Source organism: Telopea speciosissima, chromosome 9 (genome assembly GCF_018873765.1).
Source record: "Telopea speciosissima isolate NSW1024214 ecotype Mountain lineage chromosome 9, Tspe_v1, whole genome shotgun sequence".
NCBI classification, from domain to species: domain Eukaryota; kingdom Viridiplantae; phylum Streptophyta; class Magnoliopsida; order Proteales; family Proteaceae; genus Telopea; species Telopea speciosissima.
In genome coordinates, this window is record NC_057924.1 from 19,991,762 (window position 1) to 20,016,376 (window position 24,615).

General features: G+C 41.0%; 2 protein-coding genes across 2 annotated transcripts; one reads left to right on the plus strand and one right to left on the minus strand.

Annotated features, from left to right (window-relative positions):
- The first annotated feature begins 6,317 nt into the window (after positions 1 to 6,317).
- LOC122641159 (epidermis-specific secreted glycoprotein EP1-like) lies at positions 6,318 to 7,695 on the plus strand. Its single transcript, XM_043834495.1, has one exon. It carries the CDS (start codon positions 6,319 to 6,321, stop codon positions 7,654 to 7,656), a length of 1,338 nt encoding a protein of 445 aa, XP_043690430.1. The 5' UTR covers position 6,318; the 3' UTR covers positions 7,657 to 7,695.
- Positions 7,696 to 17,053: 9,358 nt separating this feature from the next.
- Positions 17,054 to 17,407, minus strand: LOC122638733 (protein AGENET DOMAIN (AGD)-CONTAINING P1-like). The gene has a single exon (XM_043831584.1). The coding sequence runs from the start codon at positions 17,405 to 17,407 to the stop codon at positions 17,054 to 17,056; it is 354 nt and encodes a 117-aa protein (XP_043687519.1).
- Between the last annotated feature and the right edge of the window lie 7,208 nt (positions 17,408 to 24,615).

The window sequence follows — 24,615 nt, forward strand, 5'->3', positions numbered from 1 at the left end:
TTTGGTGGTTCTTGAAAAATGGAAGAGGAAGGTTAGTATTTATAAAGGATAAGCAGATAAGGTAAAGGGGTTCTCAATCCTGAAAAACTAGTGTGTCGGTGTGTATCGATCGGTTTGGTATGAGAAATTGGAAAGGCAAGAAGTAGTCGTAGTCATCCATCAGTGACAAGTTGTGGTTGTTTGGCTGTGGCCTCGAGTATGTGGGGACAAACCGGTGCAATGCTGAGTCTATCGACGGCATATTTGACTTTGACCAGTCTTCCATTCCACTGCACCTGGCCTGGCGAGCTTGTGCGGTTCCCTTTACAACAAAAAAGCTTGTGCGGTTCCGCTGCACACGATCACACACATGACACATGTCCATTTTATGTCTAAAATTTATCTGTTTTATATCTCTTTATGCCTTAAATATAACGAACGGGTTCCACCAAAAAAACAAAAAAACATAAAAGATAATGAATGGGTTCTTATCCAAAAAAAGATAATGAATGGGTCCTTGTAAAAAATAATAATAATAATAATAAATAAGACATCACATTTGTGCACAGCTGTACGTACATAACGTACGCGCAACCGAACCGGACTGATAAGAGTAAAGGCATGGGACTTAATAGCGAAGTAGTCAATTAAACACATGATGGATTGCTGTTGGACTTTGCATTGATGGATGATAGCTAAATATATCCCCAATAGTGATATTCTTTTTTTTTTTTTTTGTGGTAGAAAATAGTGACATTCTAGGGCTCTAATAGGGTTGGGTTGAGCTAGATTGTTTACAAGGGGCAATTACTATCACTATTTTATGAAAAAAAAAAAAGGCAATTATTATCACCATCCTACATTTACCTATACTTACTAAAACTACTGTGCTTTTGAACTTTTACATCTCTTTCTACCCTCATGTTTTAAATACCCAGATTACTCTTCTTTTTCACCTAGTAACTTGCTAATCTATTTAACCTATCATTCTTCTTCTATTTTTTACTATTTTTATCATTAAAATAGTAAAAAATGAAAGCATCCACCCGCTTTTTCTCTCTCCCATATTTTATTCCGTTCGCTTTTTTTTTTATTTAATTAAGTTTTTAAAAAAAGTCGATCTATTCCATGGTTTTAGTGCATGGTATCGGAATGGGAATTGGTATCCTGCAAAACCGATACAATACTCATACAGTATCGGTCTGGATCGACTGTATCAGACGAAATTACCCCCTGAATCTCCTTAAAAATGAGTTTTCTGACCATTTTACCCCTTGTTCGTACCGTGCTATCGATACGGTATTGACACGGTATTGGTGACAAGCAAAACTGGTATGTATTGCTTGATACGGGCAATACGATACTGATACTTACAACCATGATTTGTTCAAAGACGAACGATGAGGATAAAATGTTGAATAAAAATTAATTAAATAGAAAATTTAAGAAAAAATGGATTAAAAAATGGGAGAGAGAAGAAGCGGGGTGAGTGCTTTCAATTTTTACTATTTTAATGACAAAAATAGTAAAAAATAGAACAGTGGTAGGCTAAATAGATTAGCAGATTACTAGGTGAAAAGGAAGGGCAATGTGGGTATTTAAAAACATGAGGGTAGAAGGAGATGTAAAAGTTAAAAAATAGGGTAGTTTTAGAAAAGAAGTTTAAGGTATGGTAGTTTTAGTAAATATAGGCTAAGTGTAGGCCGGGTAGTGATAGTAATTGCCCCTTTTTAAAGCGGATAAAATTCCTCTGCAATGCTTAATCTTGTTGTGCCTTTGAAGTTTGGGTCTGTGAGCTCGACACGTGAAAGATGCTTCATCCAACGGTGTGATCTTGAGAATACCCAGTTGTTATTATTATTATTTTTTCCTTTCTATTCGAGCTCGCAAACCTGAATGCAAACCACAAGATTAAGCATTGCAGAGGATTTTTTATCCTTTTAAAACGAATCAAAATCCTCTCCAATTTCTTGATCGCTGAGTGCATTGCAGTTCGTGGTTGAAAGGTCCACACCTAACAGAGCAACATCCAATAGTCTGAAGTTCATTGAGTCAGCTTATTTATTTATTTATTTAATTTTGTTTCTTCTCAAACTTGGCACCGTTGGATGTTCCCATTTGCATTCTCTTTCCATCCTTTTGTTTTTGTTTGTTGAATGTTCTACTCATCTTCTGTTGACTAAAAAAGAAAGCCCGGGACATTCTTTGTACATTTCCAACCTAAACCAACCATTCAAATCGAATTTCCCACCAGTTCAGCTGTGGATAGGACCTAAAACCCAATTGAAAGCTTACGAATGCAGACAAATAGACATACCAAGTAAGGGGTATCTTGTTGGCCCAAGGATATCTACCACTTGGCAAGTGTGATGGGACCCAAATTTAAGAAAGGGTCATAATTATGTATATCAATATACAAAGACACCTGATATACCTAAATCTAGCCACCCAATAAGATCACGCCATGTCATCAGAATTTGGAACGGCCTAACGGCTGTAGGCCCATCAGGCCATACCCATACCCACTCCAACAGGGAGTTAGATTCAGCGCAATCTACTACATAAGGATGGCTCAATCCATCCTTGACAGTGACTCACTCCCATAAGGGAACTACAAGAGTGCTGCCCACGGTTCCTATCAATCAGGGATCTTACTCCTAAAAGGACTCCATTGTGGATTCCCTACCAAAAATAGGAAACTTGCTAAAACGGGACTCTCCACAACTATCTCTATCTATACCCCTCGCTATATATACTCAGGTATAACCCTTCACAAAGGTATCTAGACTACTCATATTCTTAACTGTTGCTAAGAGAGATTTGACTTAAGCATCAAAGAGTCCCCTGTCGGAACAAATCGGCTCTCTTGTGCTTAATTTGTTCTTCTGTGCAGGCCATCTTGCAAGAAGACCATCCTTGACAGTTTCTTGACGCCACAGTTTGGCGCTATCTGTGGAAATGATTATCAAATAACCAAACCCACTAGAATTCTCTGCCCATGGCAGGAGCAAACCTCTCCTCCAGCAATGCACGAAGGAATTCTCCCTTGCTAGAAACCTTGCATAGGGGGACGAACAAGCGCGTAGAGGGGAGGAGTGACCACTACGTCGTGGTGGCAGAACCAATCATGGGCACCCTTGCTGACAGGATCCACAGTAGAACAAGAATTAGCAATTACAGAGGTCAACCCCGCAACAGCGGTAGCTCCTAACCCTCGCACGGAGGAAGTAATACCAACAAAGCAGTTGCCACCACCACCACCTCTGCCGCAATCTCTCAACCCTAATGCACCAACTACCAACGCTCAAGTAAGAGATCTACAGCTGCAGATGCTACAGACTTGGTCTGAGGATTTATCTGACAGCATATGTCAACTGCCACCGCGCTTCCACCGCAACAACAGTCGACCGCCATACCGATTCCACACCCAACACTCGTGCAGCAACAACCAGAACTGGTGCTCGTTCAAAACCAGCAAGTGTTACCACCTCTACCGCCTGCAGCAGTTGAAGAAAGGGCAGAAATCTGAGCAGGCTCATCTCATCCCTGAGGCCACGGATCGACACTTATCCCAGTGGCTAAAATCGGGGTTTTGCCTACCAGAGCTTGGGGAGATCGAACGGCAGCCAAGGGCTAACTCGTGTCCTTTCTGGGGCAAAAGAACTCAACGGACCGACCAACACATCGAGATCTTGCCTGAAGCCAATCACACCCACCACTAGGAAAGAAATGCAGCACAAACACAACAAGGTTCTCGCCAAGCGGGTGATCGCATAGAAGATGCAAATTGGGTACGACGATTCGCAGATGACGAACTCCCTCCTAGGCGGAATGGGAATCGGGTTCAACGATCCATCAATCAGGGTGGCCCCAAGGTTTAGGTTGGGGATTGGGTTCAACGATTACCCAACCCAGCAGAAATAAGCCGAGTAGTGGAAAGCGACCTTGATAAGAAGCTGAAAGAGATCAATGAAAAGCTGAAAAGTCTGGATTGATGATCGCTCACTAAATCACAATCCGTACCGGACGGTCACCCATACATAGCAGCTATCATGAACGCTGATCTCCCCCACAACATTCAAGCGACCAAGTTTCGAGAGGTATGGCGGGAAGACAGACCCGCACGACCACATCAACTATGTCAATGTGGTTATGACATTGTATGAAGGTTCAGAGGAAGTAATCTGCCGAGCGTTCCCAAGTTCTCTCAAGGGAGCAAACCAGATCTTGACGGTGAAATCGTTTCTTCCACTCTGAACACAAGAACAAATCGCAGTGAGAGAACCACTAGAGAAGATAGCTAGTCTTCAACCAAGAACATATTACAGAGTAGAGAAGGGCGCATAAGAGCTTGGTCGATTTACTCTCGTCTCTGGAGATATGAAAGAGGGGCTCGAGCAGGTTATTGTCCTACCCAATCCAAAAATGGATTTTCATCTCAAATATGATGCAACGTTCTTACAACCGTTGAATTATAAAAATTCACGTATTGTCCTCCTAGACCCTCACTGCACCAAAAAAATATCTCCTGCAATCCCCTGGCCAGTACAGTTCCCCTAGTGCCTCTAATAAGAGGGGATTGAACCCCACCCAGCCTGAGTGTTTGGTCAAGAGTGGAATGGTCATTACGCCCCCTTGTTAGGGGCACTAGGGAACTCTACCGAGCAGAGAATTGCAGGGGATAAAGATCCCACTGCACCTAGATCTAAGAATTGGAGAGGATTTTTATGCAATCCGGATGCTTGAACAAACACTACGTACATCACTATTGAGGTATATTTAGCTGTCATCACTTTATCAAAAAGTATTTAGTTGTCATCCATCAGACGAAAGTCCAACTGCAATCCATTATGTGTTTACTTCAATCTTCTTTACCAAAAAAAAAAAGTGTTTACTTCGATCTTCGCACCATTCTTTTTATCAAATTAAGTCCATGCCTTTACTCTTAGTCAGGTTCCGTTGAGCGTATGTATGTGTACGTTCAGTTGTGGACGCTCCATTCTAGGGGTGCAAGTTTGGCCATGTCGGCCCGAACCCACCCTGCCCACCCTGAGCCTGAACAGGGCTTAGGCTGAGATATTTGGCCCTGAGGATGAGTCAGGGTTGGAAATTTCTGGCCCGGAGGCAGGGTCGGGTTGGGCCAAGGTTGAGGCCTTGGGCTAAGCCTGACCCGACCCGACCCTGTTTTAAGTTATACTATAAAATATATATTTATATATATTATAAACAGTAAATGTCACCCACATTTTGTTGGATTTGGATCATCTACGGCGCGGCTGCCCGTCCTACCTGTGCTTCGTAGACACAGGGCCACGCACTAAGACCGCCTTACCCCTACCCGGGTGGAGGTAAGGCAGTCTTTGCACATAGCCTTGTGTCTGCGCAGCAGAGGCAGGAGAGGATCTGGATCCCATTTTGTTAAATATAATATATTATACATGAAGACATAATACATTTTATTACAATGTTATTTTACGTAAAATTGATAATTTTCTCCCCAACCCATTCCAGCCCATGCATTTCCTTCCCCCTCCCCATGATCAGGGTCAATCAGGGTCTATCTGGTCCAACCCTGAGGGCGGGTCAAGGTTAGGTTTTTCTGGCCCTAAGTCGGACCCTGATCCTCTACTGCCGAGCTGCTCGACAGGACCCTAGCTACTGCCAAGACACAGTAAGGCGATAAATTACCGCCTTACCCCTACCCGATTGGGGGGAAGGCAATCATTTACCGCTTTGCTGTGTCTTGACAGTAGGGTCATGCCGGGCAGCTCGGCAGTAGAGGATCCAATTGCCCTACGTCAGGGTCGGGTTGGGCCTGAACCCAGCTAAGGGGACTTAGGGTTGGACTAGGGTTCTATAAAGCCGGCCCAACCCGACCTTCTTGCAGCCCTACTCCATTCATTATCTTTTAAAGCCAGATATTTTTTGAAAAAAGAAAAGCATAGAAGACATAAGGCAGTTTTAGACATAAAATTATAAAAAACACAAATACATTTGTATGATCATGTCTAGCGGAACCATAGAAGTCCGCCAGACCAGGTGCAGTGGAATGAAAGACTGATCTTTTTTATTCTTACTTTCCCATAGTAAAGCCGCGCGCCAATAGAGACTTCAAGCACCCGTTTGTCCCACATACACGCGGCCATGCAGACCATGAACTTTAAGGGCGCACAGCCAAACAACAACTTGACAGTCTCAAGAGAAGGCCGCCACGAGGTGCAAAGACTACGAACCCCCTTATCTGCTTTTTTTGTTTTGATAAAGAACCCCCTGCTCATCCTTTATAAATAGATGCTTTCGTCCTCGAGTTTTCAAGCACCCCCAAAAGAAGCAGATAAGATGTCTTCTTCTTCTTCTTCTCCACTTGCACTAAGGCTCTTCGCCTTCTTCTTCCTAACCATCTTATCGGTCACGGCTCAAGTAACTGTCCCTGCTTCCAAGACCTTCAGATTCATAAACCAAGGCGAATTTGGAGAATACATTGTCGAATACGGCGCAGATTACCGTGTCACAGATCTCCAAACATTTCCCTTCGCTCTCTGTTTTTACAATACCACTCCCAATGCCTTCACTCTTGGCCTTCGAATGGGCAACCGTCATTCCGAGTCAATCATGCGTTGGGTTTGGGACGCCAACCGTGGAAACCCAGTTCATGAAAACGCCACTCTAATCTTTGGTACCGATGGCAACCTCGTCCTCGCCGATGTCGGCCGTAGTATCGCGTGGCAAACCGGCACCGCCAACGTGGGTGTCGTTGGGCTAACACTCTTATCCAACGGCAACTTGGTGTTATACGATCAGAAGGGAAGGTTTGTTTGGCAAAGCTTTGATCACCCAACTGACACGCTCTTAGTGGGCCAATCACTTCTTCCAGGGGGACCCAAGAAGCTTGTTAGTCGTCTTTCTGCCGTTGATGGCTCCGAAGGTACTTTCAGCTTTGAATTGGAGAAGATGCGGTGGGCCATGTACATGAAGAGCAAGAATTCTGTAAACCCCATACTTTATTTTCCAAACCGTAATTATGGAGCTGAAGAGGGTGCAACGTTGACACGTTTGCGCTTCAATAGTGCACCTGATACGAAAGAAAACAATGCTTTTGATTTGATGTTCGAGTTGGAGATCAGTAATGTGTCGTCCGGGAGTTCTTTCTTAGCCCGGCCAAAGTATAACGGGACTCTTTCTATGTTAAGAGTGGAATATGATGGTAATTTAAAGATCTACACTTACTATGACAAAGTTGATTGGGGTGCATGGGAGACCACCTTTAGTCTCTTTGACAGGAAAGGGAGGGAGAGTGAATGCAATTTACCTACAAGATGTGGGTCATTGGGAGTTTGTGAAGATGATCAATGTGTGGCTTGTCCTACTCGAAAGGGCATGGTGGGGTGGAGCAAGAGCTGTGCATCACCTGTGCTGCCTGCTTGTAACAAGGGTAAGGGTGGGGCAAAGGTGGATTATTACAAAGTTGTGGGTGTGGAGCACTTTATGAATGTGTATACAGACGGAGATGGGCCTATGAAGGTGGTTGAGTGTAGGGATAAGTGTAGTAAGGATTGTGGATGTTTGGGTTTCTTTTACAGGGAAGAATCCTCTAAGTGCTTGCTGGCTCCTGAGCTTGGCACTCTCGAAAAAGTCTACAACACCACTCATGTTGCTTTCATTAAGTTCTCTAAATAAGCTTTGATTTCTTATCTTTTTAGTTTTCTTTGGTATTGGCTTCTTGTGTCCCTTCCTACTTTAGTTGAATAAATTTGTCTTTTCTCTGTTATGGGAAAAAAAATGTATTTAAATTGAAGGAGTTTGTTATCGAGTAGTAAGTCTAATGGAAGTTTTTTTTGCCCTTTTCACTCTGCGGTTTAAATGATTTTTATTTTGTCTATCCTAATTAAATGCCCATGGGCCAATTAGACAGAGAGGGGAAGGAAGGCCCATAGGGCAACTAGGGAGAGATCTTGAACACAAGACATGGCCAGCGGTCACTCCCTCGGCAAGCAACACCATAACCAACTACACAAAGTATTGTTGGCTAAATGAAATTTTGACAAAAAAAGCCACTAAAAACCCATTATTAGAGAATAACCCAATATTCAATTTTGGATGCGGTTCGTGTGATTACTCAAAAAAAAAAAAAAAAAAAAAACATTGCGTTGGGTGTGTGGGTTTAGTCTCACATCTGATATGTGAGTATGGTGTGCGTTGTGTATATCCACCATTCTGTGAGTGAGCAGGGAATGTTCACGTACGTGAGCGTTCGTGAATGACTCACAGCTGTTTAAATGGAATCCAATTTGTGAAAGTGTTCCATTTGAACGGCTGTGAGTCATTCACGTACGCTCATGTACTTGAACATTCACCGGACTTATTCTGTGATCCCAACTCGACTGCTCTATGTGACAAACATGTACTCCACCATTCACTATGTGACAAACATGTACTACACCAGCTCCATACATCTTTCCAAACAGATCTCACCCAAAATCCCCTCAAATGCTTGACGCAAGCAAGAAGCATTAATCCTTTTTCCACCATTAGAATTTACAAGCTGAGTCTTGGTCCTCTTAGCATACATCATCTTAATTTAGCATCAATTCTCATTCATCCATTAACAACCCACTCCAAAGAAAGAAGCATACACATACACATACAAAAATAAATAAATAATTAAAATCAAATAAAGAGACTAGTAGAAAAGGTATATTAATTTGTTCCTTCTCGGCATAAGGAACTAGACCCTGTCAGATTTGGATCCTCTACGGCATAGTTGCCTATCCTACCTGTGCTACGCAGATACAAGGTCATGCGCAAAGACCACCTTACCCCTACCCGAACACCTTGCCAGAGTGGGGGTAAGGCGGTCTTTACGCTTGGCCCTGTGTCTGCACAGCACAGGTAGGACGGGCAGCTGTGCCATAGAAGATCTCAATCCAAACCCCCTCCCCAATTTTTTGTGGGAGAGTAAGAGAGAAACTAAGGGTCAAAACATCCAATTACCAAAACAAAAAAGGAAAGATTCACATGTCACAATCTGGCAAACACTACAGAAGGTTATCCAAACCAGTTTAGTGTCATTTATCGTAACTATGGATTAATACGTAAAAGAATGTTTTTTGGATTAGTGTAATGCATTTTATTTTCTTAAGTTGTAAAGTTATTCTCATATCTCTTAGAACTATAGGATTTAAGTGCCCAAACATGACTTAATGGTTTAACCTTAATTTGGTGACTTTGTCTATGATCATAGGGGAACATTTTGGACTTATATTGGTATATTTGATTAGGAATGTTCACGAAAAACCTATGGGATATCAAATGCCAAAGAGTCAGGAAGTTTAGGCCTAAAAATTCTAACCAGTAGGTGTACTGATTGATCGGCTTGAAGCCGGTCAGTGTTATCCTAGGCCAGTGCTTTCTAGAACATTGTTTCTGCACCACTAGAAACTTCAAGGAAAATTTATGAAGTCGTGCACTCATAATTGGTAGATGCTCAAAACATAAAAGTTGTATCTCTCTAAGTTATCTTTCGTATGGTTTAAAAATCAAGTCAATTAGAGTTTGGGAGAGAAAGTTATAGCCTTCTTACTGACCATGTGTTTAGGTGGACCGAGGGGCAGTCGAATTGTTCACAAATCCTAGTTGTCCCTAGTCTGTGTACTGATCGATTGGAGATCAACCTTCAAACCCCAACGATTATAAAACTTTCATTTTATAACCACTTTTTGAATTTGTAAAAAATAGATCCGTTTGAGATTATTTTTGTCACATCTTTTTGCCATTCTTTCTCCTCTATTTAAGAAAGGTTTAAGGGAGTTTCAACTAAGACTCTTGCACATTTTTTAGTTTTGGTTTAAAAGATTTTTGAGAATCATAGTATTGAGATTTCAACTTGCATATTTTACCCTTTGAGGTTTTTAATTTTATTCTTAAGTTATATATGTGGCTTTTATGCATTGTGTTGCATCCTCTTCAAAGAAAGAGTTGTAGTAAGAGATTGGGGAATCTTCGCTGTTGTAAGAGTACGTTGTGAATAGTAGCTTGAAAAACTACTTGGATCTGAGTGTGAGCCCGAAGAAACACTTGGGATTAAGTGTGAGCCCAAAAAAACATTTGGGTTAATTTTGAGCCCGGAAATACAATTGTGAGAAGACATCATCAATGTCATTTTGAAGTTGATCATAGTGGAAAGTTTAAGTGTCTGGGTATCACTTATTAATTAGTGGATGTAGATAAGACTAGGAACCATTCTAAATCTTATTGTATCACTTATTAGTCTGACCCTTGACGCCCTTAGTGGCCGATATTAGAGAAGAAAAGACTTAGGCTTAATCCAAAAAAAACAAGACGACAAAACGACAAAGAGTCGAGACTCATGGCAGACAAAGACCGAGAAAGGAAAGAGATTCGTTACCTCCGATTAACCCGTCAAGAACTCGGCAGGGACTCATCTGGATCTAGGGTTTTAAACCTTGGTGCAAAGACATATTGTAACCAGCTGGATCGTAGGCATGGCTTGAGGAATTGGTATCGAATTGGCCAGATCAGCTGATTTGCTCCTGATTTATCCGTATCGATAGATCTATACAGAACAAGTGTACAAATCTAAAATAAAATTAATTTTTTCAAAAAATACAAGGGTAAATCAAAACGAAACAGATCGATCCATAATCGACTACTAAAACCTTGATTCGGGGATGCTTGGGCTATTTTTTGAGAAGAGTCATCGAAATGCTTGCCTTCTCCCTTACTTTACATACTCACTAAAGTCTGAAACACCTCTCATGTTATCGCCTCTAATTCGCTGTCTGCTCTAATTCCTCACATAGGAGCAAAAATGACCACCCTACCCCTTTTTGAACAGTGAATTGGAAGAAATTGGAGCGGACAGTGAATTGGAGGGGATAACGATTCTCTACCCTAGATATTGATGTCTAAAAGAGCTTTGCTTTATCAACAAGAGCAGTGGGCTCTAATTTCTTAAGTAAATTTTTTTATATTAAAAAGAGGATTGAATTTTCTTTAAACAACGGTGTGTGATTGAGAGGCATGGAAAGGGTATTTTGAGAAATATATTAAAATACTATAAGGGTTTCTGAATCCTTATATGGTGTAGTGAAAGAAAATTTTCTCTTTAGAAAAAGCCACGGTGAGAGGTTTCGGAAGGCTATTTTGGAAAATATATTAAAATCTTATAAGGGTTTCTGAATCCTAATAATATGGTGTGTCGTTGGAAAAATTTCTGTTATAAAAAAAGTTTCAAGTAAAATTCTGATTAATGTAACGTGCCACCGGCTGAAACACAGTATCGTAATTTGGAACTGTAATTTAAAAAATCACAATTGGGGATCAAATCGATCAGACCGATTTTGATTCAAATCGGCCTGAATTGGTCCCATCCAAATGGTTCAAAACTGTTTTGTGGTGAAAATAGAATCGGCCCATGAATCGGTCTGATTCAAGATGAATTACAAAGAAAGTGACTGGGTCTAGGAATTGACTGATTCGGAAACGATTTAGTTGGTCCGATTCTGATTCAGACTATGACGATTCTAATTCAACCAATTCCAATTCCCGATTCTTGAAACCTTGGTCGACTCACGTATAGCAAAAACATTCCATCAATTAAATTGTAACAGTTGCAGCGATTGTTCACTAAAAAACAAAAAAATTACACCAATTTTTTTTCAATCTTTTTCCATTTATTCTAAATTTAACAAGAGATGAACAGAATTAATCCAAAACCTTCTGAAAACTAAAATTTCTTCTAAAAACAAAAGACAAAAGTTTCAAAGGCCGGAACTGTAAGGAACCCATTTGCCATTCTTCCATTCCTGATGAAGTCTGAGACGAGTGAAAGGGTAAGCAATCAAATCTTGAGTAGTTGAGAAGTAAACATAGTATTTAGATTCATCTATCAATCTTCTTTTCTGAGGATTATTATTAATCTCATCATCATCATCATCTGATGATGATGATGATCCTTTGCTGCTGCTGCTTCTATTTCCATCGAAGCACGCGTAATACTTTGATTCACAAATCCTAGTGATTCTTCCAACCCACCAACCTTCATTATCATAAGCATCTACTTCGTCGGAGAGATTGAAATTAGAAATTTGAAGTTGAGGAGGACGAGGCCTTACTTCACTGACATGAACTCTTTCTCTAAGCCATTTTGATTCATCAGGAGTTACAAGTGTTTTGTATTCTACCAATACATGATTTTTTAAGACATCAAGCACTTTTGCTTCGTAGAATGAACCAAAGTAGCCTTCTTCATTGCTATGAACCTCAACTGAATCACCAATTCGATAATTCAGATTTTTTGATGATTTTTTCATTGTTAACAAAGTTTGGGTTTTAGCAGGGGATTAGGAATTAATGAGAATAGTGAGCAGAAGAAGATTAAGAGAAAAGGGTGTTTGATGCTGGTTTTGCAGTTTCGTGAGTGAAGGAGGCCAAGGGTTATGACTTTATAAGTAGATTTCTGGGTTGTTTTCCTACTTGATGTAGGAATTGGAAAGTTTAGTGGATTGGGTTTTGAGAGAAAATTAGAAAAAGGAAACCAGACTTCTTTTCCTTTCTGTATTAGGAATGTGAAAAGGTTGACCAGGTCAAATCGTCTCCTTTATTTAGTCCTTCCTGTGCTAGGAATGTTTTTCAAGCCGTGTTCATTACGTCATGACTCATGAGGGCGATAAAAGGACCAGAGGGGCTGTGTGGTAAATTCGAATGAGTAGTTCGTATTGACCAAAGTACCACCCTCTCTCTTTATATATCTGGTTGTAAAATTAAACTTGAATCCCTAGTATAACGTCCTAAGCCTATGGGTAATGGGTCCTACCTTTAAGTGCCAACATTTTTGCCAAATGTATTAGAGTTATACGATTGTACCTTAACTTCCTAAGCCTATGGGTCCTACATTTAATTGCCAACATTTTTACCAAATGTATAGAGTTATCCCATTGTACCTTCCAAGCGATAGCATTAAAAGAGCAATCTCCATCCCCTATTTGCATTCTCAAGATAGCGATCAACTCTTGAGAATTTGTCTACATTTCTAAGGATTTGCACCCCAATAACACTTTTCCTTAGAGACCTTGGAGCAATCCTTTAGCCTTTGTCTCAACCCTACCTCCTGTTCCCCCATGGCTTAGGTCCTCGTCTAAGGAGGGTTCTTAGGATTTGAGCACCACTATGAGGGAATCCATTGCCCCGTCTAGATTTCATTAGAGTGGTGCTCAAGTCCGGCCTTGCCAAGGCCAAACATACACTCAATTGAGCCTGCCCTTGGTAGTGTTTTTCCAAGCTCTGCTTGGCCTGGCCCAGATACAGCCCACCTAACAAAGCCCAGGTTACAAAGACAACATTTTTTTAGTAAAAAGGCTGTTCTCAAATTTGAACCCATGACAACTTGGTCAGAATAAAGCAAACTTGACCGTTGCACTAAGCCCACTAACTATATATTGTATAAATATATATTATATAATACAGGGTCGGGCTGGCCCTGTCAGAGCAGAGGCCTCAACCCAGGGCCAGGAAAACACTAAATCCAGCTTGATCCTATATTAAACACAGGCCCGGCCTAATCCTATCCAGGCTTAGGTGGATTCGGGTTGGTCGGATTTTTTTGACACCCCTAGCACTAAATAGGGATTGACAATGCTCTCTTTTTGCCACATCATAGTATATATTTCTCTTCTCTTTTTATTTATATCTTGGAAGAAGGTTGTCTGAGCAAGCGGCATAGTGGAGTGAACCAATGAGATGCGGAAGAATGATTTTGTACATAGAAGGGTACCCTCCAATGGGCTCATAAAGCTTTTCCCTTATTTTTAAATAAATATTCTTGGAGCAAGAGATTGATGCTTGGTCATCTAGTCTCTGCTAATGTGGTGGTCAATGAGAGTACACATAGGAACATCAACATGAACAAAAATTTTAAGTTTAAGAAGACTGAGGCAGGAATTTCATACGCTTCTATGTTTGGGTGCAAAGGGCATGCAACGAGGCAGTGTTGTGTTTCCCTTTTCTTCTCTCCTTTTCTTTAAGGCTTCGTTTGGTTGCAAGGGGAATTAAAGGGAAAAGAATGAAAAATTTTCAAACCTAAAAAAGAAACTTTTGTAATCATTACCCCATGTGATTGTATAAACTACTTAAAATTCTTACCATATCTAGTAAAGATATATTTTACATGTAATATTTATTTTACATTTTAAACCAAAGGAAAATGGATGCAAAGTAAAGTGAAATTTAATAACCAAATATGGAATGATTTAGAATTAGATATATTGTCACATGGTATCACATGGGGTAATGATTAAAAAAGTTCATTTTTTAAGTATGAAAATTTCACTTCCCTTCCCTTTAACTCCCCTTAAAACCAAACGGAGCCTAAGGGTTCATGTTTTTCGAGTTTAATCGACTTTTCCCAATAATTCACAACGTATCATTGGGGCATGTGGCAGACTTGATTAGACACAGAATATTAACCCATGATAGTAAGATTATTATATCAATAACCATAGATTCTTAGTTTGAACTTCAACTCTGCATTTCTCCTTACAAGATTAGTTCCCTCAAACAAAACTTTTGAGATATACAATATTCTTTATCTTTGTTGCAAAAATAATATCCATTGTTTCTGCGCGTTAGATTAGCATAATGCTCCAACGGATAGGAATTTCAATATGGAAAAAGCGGTTAATGAGCGTAAACAAATCAGTGTTTTGGATGGGCCTTTTGTAATGAAGTTTTTATCCTCTCAAGTGCGGTAAACTGTCAGTGCACCACACTTGGGCATCCGATGATGGTCATGAGACCGAGAGGATTAACTACTGTTAGACGGACAAGTTAGGTGCACTTGGCAGTGCACAACACTTGAGAGGATAAAGATCAGTTTGTAATATACATCAAAACAAAAAATTTTGATGTCTAGATATAAGTAGTCAAACTAGTGGGTGAGCCTTGCGCTATTTAACCTGTTGGTTGCAGGTTCAAAACTTGGAGACAGTTTTTCCTCTAAAGCAGGGGTAACACTGCATACATTTGCCCCTCTCAGTAAGGGTGTCAATACTGGATCAGAACTGGGAACTACATCGAAGCCGACCCGTTAAGAACTGGAAATGACCCACCCAATAGTTTATTGGTCCAGTTCTTGAATTACCAATTAAGTTATTGGTCTCCCAATCGATCTAGAACGGATAGACCAACTAGGAACCGTTGGAACAGGTACCGATGGAACTAGTACAAATATACTTCCTAACCTTATATATTATGTAATTCTTAAGACTAAGGGTTACCAATCAATTTTGACTGATATCTCTTATCCCATACTATTTTACTAAAGAATTTGATTATTAATTTAAATGTTCATTTGAGAATGTTAACTTAAGAACATGCCTTACAATAATTTTTCTTTATGAGGGTGGTGGTGTTCCTACTTATTAATTGAATATAAAACAAGAGGTAATATAGACTAGTTTTGTGATTTGAGAAAAAATTGATGGTGGGCTGCACATCTCATTTGATTGAAATTAATCTTATTATATTATTATTCAATATATGTAGTATGTGTTCCTACTATACATATAATTGATTAGTATTAGGTGACAAACCCAGAAAAAAAAATCAAAATATTTCAGACGAGGACAATGAAAGCGCACATAGGGGCATAAATATAGATGCGATTTTTGAATTCATAGAGTGGGGGGGGGAGAGGGCAAGACTTTCACGTGCTTCTGTGTGTGGGTATAGGACCCACACGACTAGATAGCGTTCTTTTTATCATCATCACTATGCCACATGGAATGATGTGGTAATTCTGACAGTTGAACATAATATTAAATGGTTTAATTAATCACGTGTTAAAATACAAAAATTAATATCAATGAATTAAATATATAACCTCCCTCTCATATATTGGTATATATCCCAATGTATGTCCATGCACATCTTCAAAACTCTAATCATTACAAAACCCTTTACTACATTTTGAGTCTTTAAAGCTCTAACTGACCAATTGTTTGTACTGAAATTTTAAATGTGAACAGAGACCTTGGAGTCTACTTATCTGCAAAATATAAACCCCATCCAATTTTCTATGTGCCAGATATTTGGCGGCATTGATGCCTGTTATAAAAAGTTTTGCCACTTTTTGATAAACCACTTTTATCCTCATTGAATTGCTAAAAGATGTTCCTAGCTGCAGCACAAGCCAAAAGATCATTCGAGTGAGAATTATTAGTCTGAATTATATTATAAAAAAATATGAGAAAGAGAATGCCACCCGGTCGAGTAGCGTACGCCGCCTTTGCATCCTGACACAAGGGCATGTGAAATGACCGCCACACACCCTGGAACCCCCAAAACCAAAGGTACGATGTTCATTTCACCCACCCTTGTGTCAAGGCACAGAGACGACGTGTCTGGTTCGACCAGGTGGCGTTCGTTCTCCCAAAACATATTTAATAGCTATTTTAAATAAGGGTAATTTACATATACCACCCCTAAGGTTTGACGAAAGGATAATTTTACCCCCCAGTTTTGAAAAATTCTGTGTACCCCCTGAGGTTTGCAAACAGTAACAAATAAACTTATTCCGTTAGTTCACGACTAACAGTGTTATAAATAAGAGGTGAGCTGACAAAATTACCCTTGCAAAAGAAAAAAAAAAAAAAAAACCTGCAACTCATCTTCCCCAAATCGATTGGAGAAGATGAGTTGCATGTTTCAAAACCCTTTCTGCATTCTACAGCTCCACCTCCTTCATTCCTCTCTATCTCTGCTGTGGAACCAAACAGTTTCAGGGGCCTGAGAGAAGAGATACCAGATCAAGAACAAATTAGCAATGACGAGGCAATCAGTCTTGCAAACTAATGAATTGAAAAACTTTGTTACGGAAAAGCACAAGATGAAGTATCAAAATCCAAAGAACCCTTGATGCATCGATGCGATTCAAGAAGCCAAAAGAATGTGCCAAAGAAGCTAAAATACGAAGGGGGTGAAGAAAGACAAAATGACCAACAACCATACTTTATCGAGAAGATACCCATCTGCCATTTTTCTACTCCTGATGAACTCTCTATTGAGAAACTGAGTAGGCAATTTCTTCTCCAGTGATTTCGAAGTACACATGATACCCGGACTTGTTTTTTCTAGTGATCCTTCCAACCCACCATCCATCTTTGTCGTAGGTATCCACTCTGTCGAACAGACCAAACTTAGAAACTTGAATTGCAGGAGGATAAGGCCTTACTTCATCAGTACGGACGATCTCTCTCAACAATCGATTCCCATCTTGGGCTAAAAGATTCTTATATTCTACCAGGAAATGAGTCTTTTCGACTGGAAAGATAATCTCTGCAGAGTAGTAAGAACCCACGAACCCCTCTTCTTTGCTGCAGATTTCAACCGGGCCACCAATTCGGAATGCCATTGTTGTTTCTTTGATCTTTCTTCGAATTTCGATCCCTACACAAGAGAAGTAGGAAGAAGGAGAAAGGCCATAGAGTGAGTTCTTCAGGAATCTGAGCAGATTTCTGGGTAGTCTTCTTTGCAGAGAGAGAGTGTGTGATTCCTGCCGTTTCCTTCGGCAAAGAAGACTACCCTGATTTGGGATTTTTTTCCAATTTGAAAGACTAAATTTTTTAAAGGTTGAAGGGGTTTGAAACCTACAATACAACTCATAGAAGAAGAGTTGCAGGTTTTTTGGGTTTTTTACAAGGGTAATTTTGTCAGTTCATCTCTTATTTTTAACACTGTTAGTCATAAACTGACGGAATGGGCTTATTTGTTATTGTTTGCAAACCTCAGGGGGTATGCAGAATTTTTCAAAATTGGGAGGTAAAATTATCCTTTCGTCAAACCTCAGGGGGTGGTATGTGTAAATTACCCTTTAAATAAAGATACAGGTTTGGCTTGATTTTTGGCTTTTAGGTGAGCCCAAAACAAGGTTGAATTGGGTAATTAGGTTAGGCTCAGGCTACCCTCCCTGTCAGCCTTGGACGCCCAATGCCTAAATTGGGCGATAAGAGAACATCTTACAAAACATATGGGAGGGATGAAGGACCATGGCTGATATGAAAGACCAAAACATTCTAAAGTACAAGAGAAAGGAGAAGTACGAAGAAATTGAATACCCCATGTTGAGATGTTGGGAGTTATGAGGTATAGTTTCACATAGGTTAAGGTCGATCATTGGTGCCTTCATATGCTTAAAGAACTATTTGCACCTAACGCCTTAAGGTTTTAGATTGGACCCTTAGACATCCTCAAAGTAGCGCGACGTGCATCAATCGGAAACCCAAAATAGGGCTGCTAAACAACGCCAATATGGATACTATATCCCTAAATGGACTATGGTATCCATGGGCTATGGGCCTAGTTTAAATCATGGACTTAAATCTTTTTTTTTTTTTGGTAAACAATCATGGACTTAAATCCAATGAATAAAAATATATTATTGTCTATACTCTATATTGCTAATATCTAAGGTTTAAAGTATGATTAGCATCGCCTTTCGCTTGGTAATTGTATTCTCTATTGGCCGCATCCAAGGTTAAAAAGCATGATTAGAACAAAATAAGTTTAAAGGGTATCATACATTAATATCCATTTTTCAGCCTTATCCAATAAAATATTAACAAATTGAGAATCTAATATTAACCCAAAAAATATTAACAAATTGAGAATCTAATATTAACCCAAAAAACCCTTTTCTCAATTTTTTTTTCTCTTTGAGGTCTCTAACCATTTTTTTTATTGGGCAATCCTGAGTGGGCACGCATCATCTCGATCAGGGCATCCGATCACTAATCCCAATTTTTAAATCCTCGATTTAATCTTTACCATCAGTTAAGGCCAGATTTGGTATGATTTTTATTTCAATTTTTGGATTGATTTCATAAAATAGTCAACAAATAGATTTTTGGTCAAGAAATTGAAATTTCTATTTCATTTGATTTCTATTTCACAGAAATAAGATACAAAAAATAAACCAAACAATTTTTAAAATAGCTATTAACCCATGAAATTGACATAGAAATCTTACCGGTCAGGCCTAAATTAAGAGAGAAAAATCTACTAAAATCTTCTACTAAGTAACCTTTATTCGTGGTTAAAGTTACATTTATTGCTCTACCTGAAGCATTCATATCTTCCCTCTTACCAGTTACCACTCATTCGCTGTGAATCATATCTTCAAATCTTAGATATCTTTTTTAACAAAAATCCTAAATTATTAGAAAATCTGAACTCGAATAATCCAAACCCAGCTTTGTAGTACTTTTCTTGTATGTCCCTCTCCATTGGGCCGCAGAGGCACCTTCCATCTAGGGAACTTTCCTTATTGGTCTCTATTCTCTCGTTTCCGTGGAACAGAACTGATTCTTGAGGAACTCTCCCAAAAGAGGATCGGGCTCCTCTAGCATTAGAGTGTCCAATGAGGCATTCGACGGCTGGGCTGTGTTGCACATGTCTCCATGTGTGCCCAATCAGCTGTCGGGATATATGCAGCATAGACTATCCATCGGATGCTTCATTGGGCACTCATTGGACGATGCCCTTTAAGGAGAAGAGCCAGATCCCCCAAAACATGGATCCGATTCCTCTCCAAGGAGCCCAACACCTACAGAATGCCCAGGGGGTATTTAAGGGTTGGATTGTGCCACGCATAGTCCAGTGCATGCCTAGTCAACCATCGAGATGTGTATGGTATAGCCCAACGGCTGAATGCCCCCTACTCCCTACCCCCTAGCACTCTTTGGGTGTTGGGCTCCATGGAAAGGAGCTCAATCCTACGAACATACAACACTGAACAGATGTCAGACGACAACCTTAGATTCTACAAGGCTATCTCCCTTTCATAGGTCCGTGAAACTTTTTTTTTTCCCTTTCCTCAACGAAAAGATTATGAAAGTGAAAGGATGAGAATAGTTTATACGAAAAGAGAAAAAGAATGAATGATTGAATGAATGAACAGTGAACAAAGCCACCCACTTAAGGGTTCCACTCTCAAGTCTCAATAGAAAACTGAGCTGTCTCAGGATGGAGAACGGGAGGATGAAAATGCATCTTCCTTAGAGTGACATGGAACATCTCACACAGCTTAATCGCTTGTTTGCACAAATTTTTTTTTTCTTCTTGTGTGTGTTTTAATTAAGGGAAAATTAAAATGACATATAATTACAAAAATCAAATATCACCAATAAGATGCTGACATCTGACAACAAATATTTTTGGGTGAATAAAAGTATATTAAAAAAAAGAAAAACAAGAACAAAGCCAAGAGGCTTAGTCAAGGGGTGAGACCCTCACAAAAGAAGATACAACAAATTCAAGGAAAGGAAGAAAACAAGTTAAATCCTTTTAAATAATTAACAATTGTGATCATATTACACTAAAGAGTGGGTGTCTAATGTGAAAACACTGATTCTACCTTCGTGATGGTGATGGTGATGGTGATGGTGACAGTGACGGTGACGGTGATAGTGATAGTGATGATGATGATGATGATAATGACGTGAAAGAAGTGGAACCCATAAATGACGGGCACATCACGTGCGTTGCTAACTTGTTGCTTATTAAGTTGACACACTTTAATTAAGAGACACCTTATAAGGTGGGACCGTTATCTAAGTTTCTGATTTGGGATATTAAATGGGTCCCACTTTATAGTGATGGAATTCTATACCAAAATTTATAAGATTCTAGCACTTGATTTTTTCAAATTTTTTAAATGAAAAGATGGGCCCTAAGGTTAGTTGAACACTTGAACTTATTACATTTATATTGCGCTGTGTTGACCTTTATCAATTGAACTACCCTACTGGGGTAAATTTTTTTTTTAATTAAAAATAAAATTTTAAAATGGCATCCAAAGGTTTTACAGCAACCTTTGGATGCCATTTAGTTCGTCAGCGCCTAAAGGGATGGAGTCGCTCCTCTTTCCAGTGGCTGACTGCAGGGTGTCTCTTGAAGCTACGCAGACTAGGGTGGCCCTCTCTCCGTCTGATTCGGTGTTCCAACAAGAGGAGAAAGAGTGTCGTTTTTGGCTAAGGCAGGTCTCTTTGGTTAGAGAGGGGGAGATACGACAGAAGTCTAGGGCAACGTGGCTACACCAGGGCGATAACTGCACTGCATTTTTTCACCGTACCCTTACCTCTCGCCGCAACCTTAATCGCATCAACACCATCCAGAACTCTCATGGTCTTTGGTTGCAAGCTGAGGATGATATCCGTGATGAGGCAGCAAATTTTTTCTACCTTCCCTTTGGGGGCTCCCCGCCCTTGGTGTGCTCTGCTTTCAACCTTCCCGTCGATCGCTCCCTCACTCATGAAGAGGGTCTATGGCTTGGTCGCCCTTTTTCGTCGGACGAGATTAAACAGATGGTCTTCTCCTATGATGAAAACTCGGCGCCAGGCACTGATGGTTTTAACTCCAGATTTTTCACGGCCACCTGGGATATCACTGGTCCGGCTCTCTGTACAGCTATATAGGATTTTTTTTGTGAATAAGCGGCTGCTTTCGGAGATTAAGCTTTCCAAGCTGGTTATCATCCCCAAAGGCGACAATCCGTCCTCCTTTTCTGATTATCGGCCAATTGCGGTTAGCTCTATTTTGTATCGATTTGTTGCTAAGCCTATAGCAAATCGGCTCAAGAGGGTTATCCATCGGCTGGTAGGGAAAAACCAGACGGCTTTTATGACTGGTGGACACATCTCGGACAATGTTCTTCTATGCCAAGACTTACTCCATGACTACCATAACCCTCTCGGTATGCTGCGGTTTGCTGCGAAGTTGGATCTCAAGAAGGCGTATGATTCCGTCCATTAGAGTTTTTTGTTCTCGCTTCTCCTACGATTAAACTTTTCGACGAATGTTATTGGGTGGATTGTAGAATGTGTGATAAACCCAAGTTTTGTTGTGGTTGTTAATGGCCAACAGTCGCGGATGTTCTCTGGTACACGAGGTCTTAGACAGGGGTGCTCCCTTTCCTTTGCTCTGTTCTCCATCGTGTTGTAAGTCTTCTCCGATTCGTTAGGAGTGCTTGCTGATTCTGGGCAATTTCAGTTTCATTCTCTATGCGCTCGGCTGGGCATCACTTCCTTGTGTTTCACTGACGACCTTTTTGTGTTTGGCAAGGCTACGGTGCAAAATGGTGAAGTTCTGCAGCGATGTTTTGATGACTTTTTGCTGCTATCCGGCCTGTCGCTCAACCACGCCAAGTCTCATGTGTACTATGCCAACTGTGATCCGAATCTCCAGATGCAGATCACTTCAGTGCTTGGTGTTCAGCTGGGCTCCTTTCCGATTACCTATTTAGGGGTCCCTATCTCATCCAAGAAATTGTGGCCCAATGATTTTGAGGTGCTTACGAAGCGGGTAGAGCGCCGGTTATCATCGTGGATAGGCTGTGTCTTATCCTTTGCCGGCCATCTGCAGCTAATCCGCTCTGTCCTGTATGGTACTATTTCTTATTGGCTTCAGGTTTTCAAGCTCCCCTCTCGCACGGTTTCCCTCCTTGGGCGCCTCATGGCCCGGTTCCTGTGGTTGAGACATTCTGATCATGGCTCGCATAAGGTGGTGTGGCGAACGGTGTGTCTCCCTAAGGCTGAGGGGGGCCTGGGTCTTCGCCGCCTCGCTGACTTGAATCAGACTTCCTTGATGCATCTTATTTGGAAGACCTCTTCTAACACTGAATCTCGTTGGGTGGATTTTGTGTCTTCGCGATGGCTGCGGCATCATTCCATATGGTCTCTACCGAGGCCTTTGACTTGTTCTGCTACTTGGAAGGCCATCTTGGACACTCGGCCTGTTGCCTTGCGTTGCTCTCGGGTCCTCCTCCATGATGGGCACAGGACGCTGCTATGGCATGATCCTTGGCTCGATGGGGGCCTTTTGTCTCAGCTGGGTCTGCTGCTTGCCCCTGCTGTTGGCCGTGATTTTTTTGCCCCTGTCTGTTCCATACCACAACGTCTTCCCTACCCTCCGACTGATCCTGCTATGTTCTCTCGATGGCCTGAGATATCTGCAGCTAGAACCTTCACCTGTCTGCAGGAAGACACTATGGTGTGGACAACAACCCCCTCAGGCCGGTTCTCGATCCAGTTTGCGTGGAATGCCGTTCACTCCTCCCAGCCTGAAGTTCCTTGGCATCAACTAATCTGGGCAGCTTCAAATCACCCACGGTTTGCCTTTATTACTCGGCTGGCAGCCAAGGAAGCGCTCACTCTTTGGACCAGGGCTGCAAATTGGGGGATTACTACCGAGCGAGCTTGCTACCTATGCAATAGGGTGATGAGACTTTTGACCATTTGTTCTTTAGGTGCTCCTATACGAGGGCGATCTGGCAAGCGCTCCTCAAGCTGTGCGGCTACAACCGTGCACCCCTTGATTCGTGGCCGGGCGAACTCGGCTGGGTTAGTGCTCATTTCATTGGCAGAACACTTGTGGATCATATTAAGAAGTTCTGTTTTTGTGCTACCATCTATCGCATCTGGGCTGAGCGCAACAGCCGCGCCTTCCAAAATGTGGCACACCATTTCACGGTTGTTGTCTCCTTTGTGGTAGAGGATGCCAAGGGTAAGTTCTCTATCCATGACCAGGCGACGCCTGATACCCCCTCCTCTCGTGCCTTCCTCGAGAGGTGGCGCATTTCATCCTCTTTCACCCTCGCCACTGGTACCCCCCATGCTTGGCTGGCCCTGCCGGCTGGTTGGTTAGCCATTAACTACGATGGATCCGTCCGTGCATAGGGCAGTGGGTTTGGAGCTATCGGCCGTAATCACCTGGGCCAGCAGGTTTTTGCTATTGCCGGCGGGGCCACAGATCGAAGCATTCTACAGATGGAGTTATGGGCTGTTCGTGCTGGTCTTCGAAAGGCCCTGAACCTTGGATCGAGCTACATTGTGTGCATTTCAAACTCTCTCCTGGCCATACAGATTATTAATGGGTCTGTGGCAGTGCCGTGGGGCGTCTTCCATGTTGTGCATGATATCTGGGACCTCTGCCACTCTTTCACCTCTATTAGGTTCCAGTTTCATGTCAGGGAAACCAACTTTTGTGCTGACTATCTTGCCAGCTTCCTTCACACCCCCCAGGAAATTCATTTTTGTGTGCATAGCTTACCTTCGGATCTTGTGAATCTTGTGCAGAAGGATGCTCAAGGGCATCGGTATTTTAGGATGTAATCTCTTAAGGTAGGATGCAAGTCCTACCCTCTAGTATCTTCTAATATATTCCTTTCCTTTCTCCCCAAAAAAAAAAAAGAGAGTAAATCATTTTTATGTTAATACACTTAATATTTAAGGAAGCTTAAATCGGGTCAGCAATTATGGTTGCAACCGTTACTATTGTTTTAAGGGCCATTATCTTATTTCCTTTTCCCGTTTGTTTCCTCCTAAGATGTCTTAAAAATGAAAAATTTATCATAATCAGTTTTTATGATAAATTTGTTTCTGGCTCTCTTAGTCAATTTGAATCAAATCACTCTTTCATATTGGAGCATCCAAAGGCCTCTGTTGAACATGGCCATGACACCTCAAACGACTTTCTCGTAGCTTATCATGTATTGGAGCTACCTTCAAATTAACTCTAATATAATCATATTTTACTTTAACCTTCCTAGTTTTGGCACTCATCAAT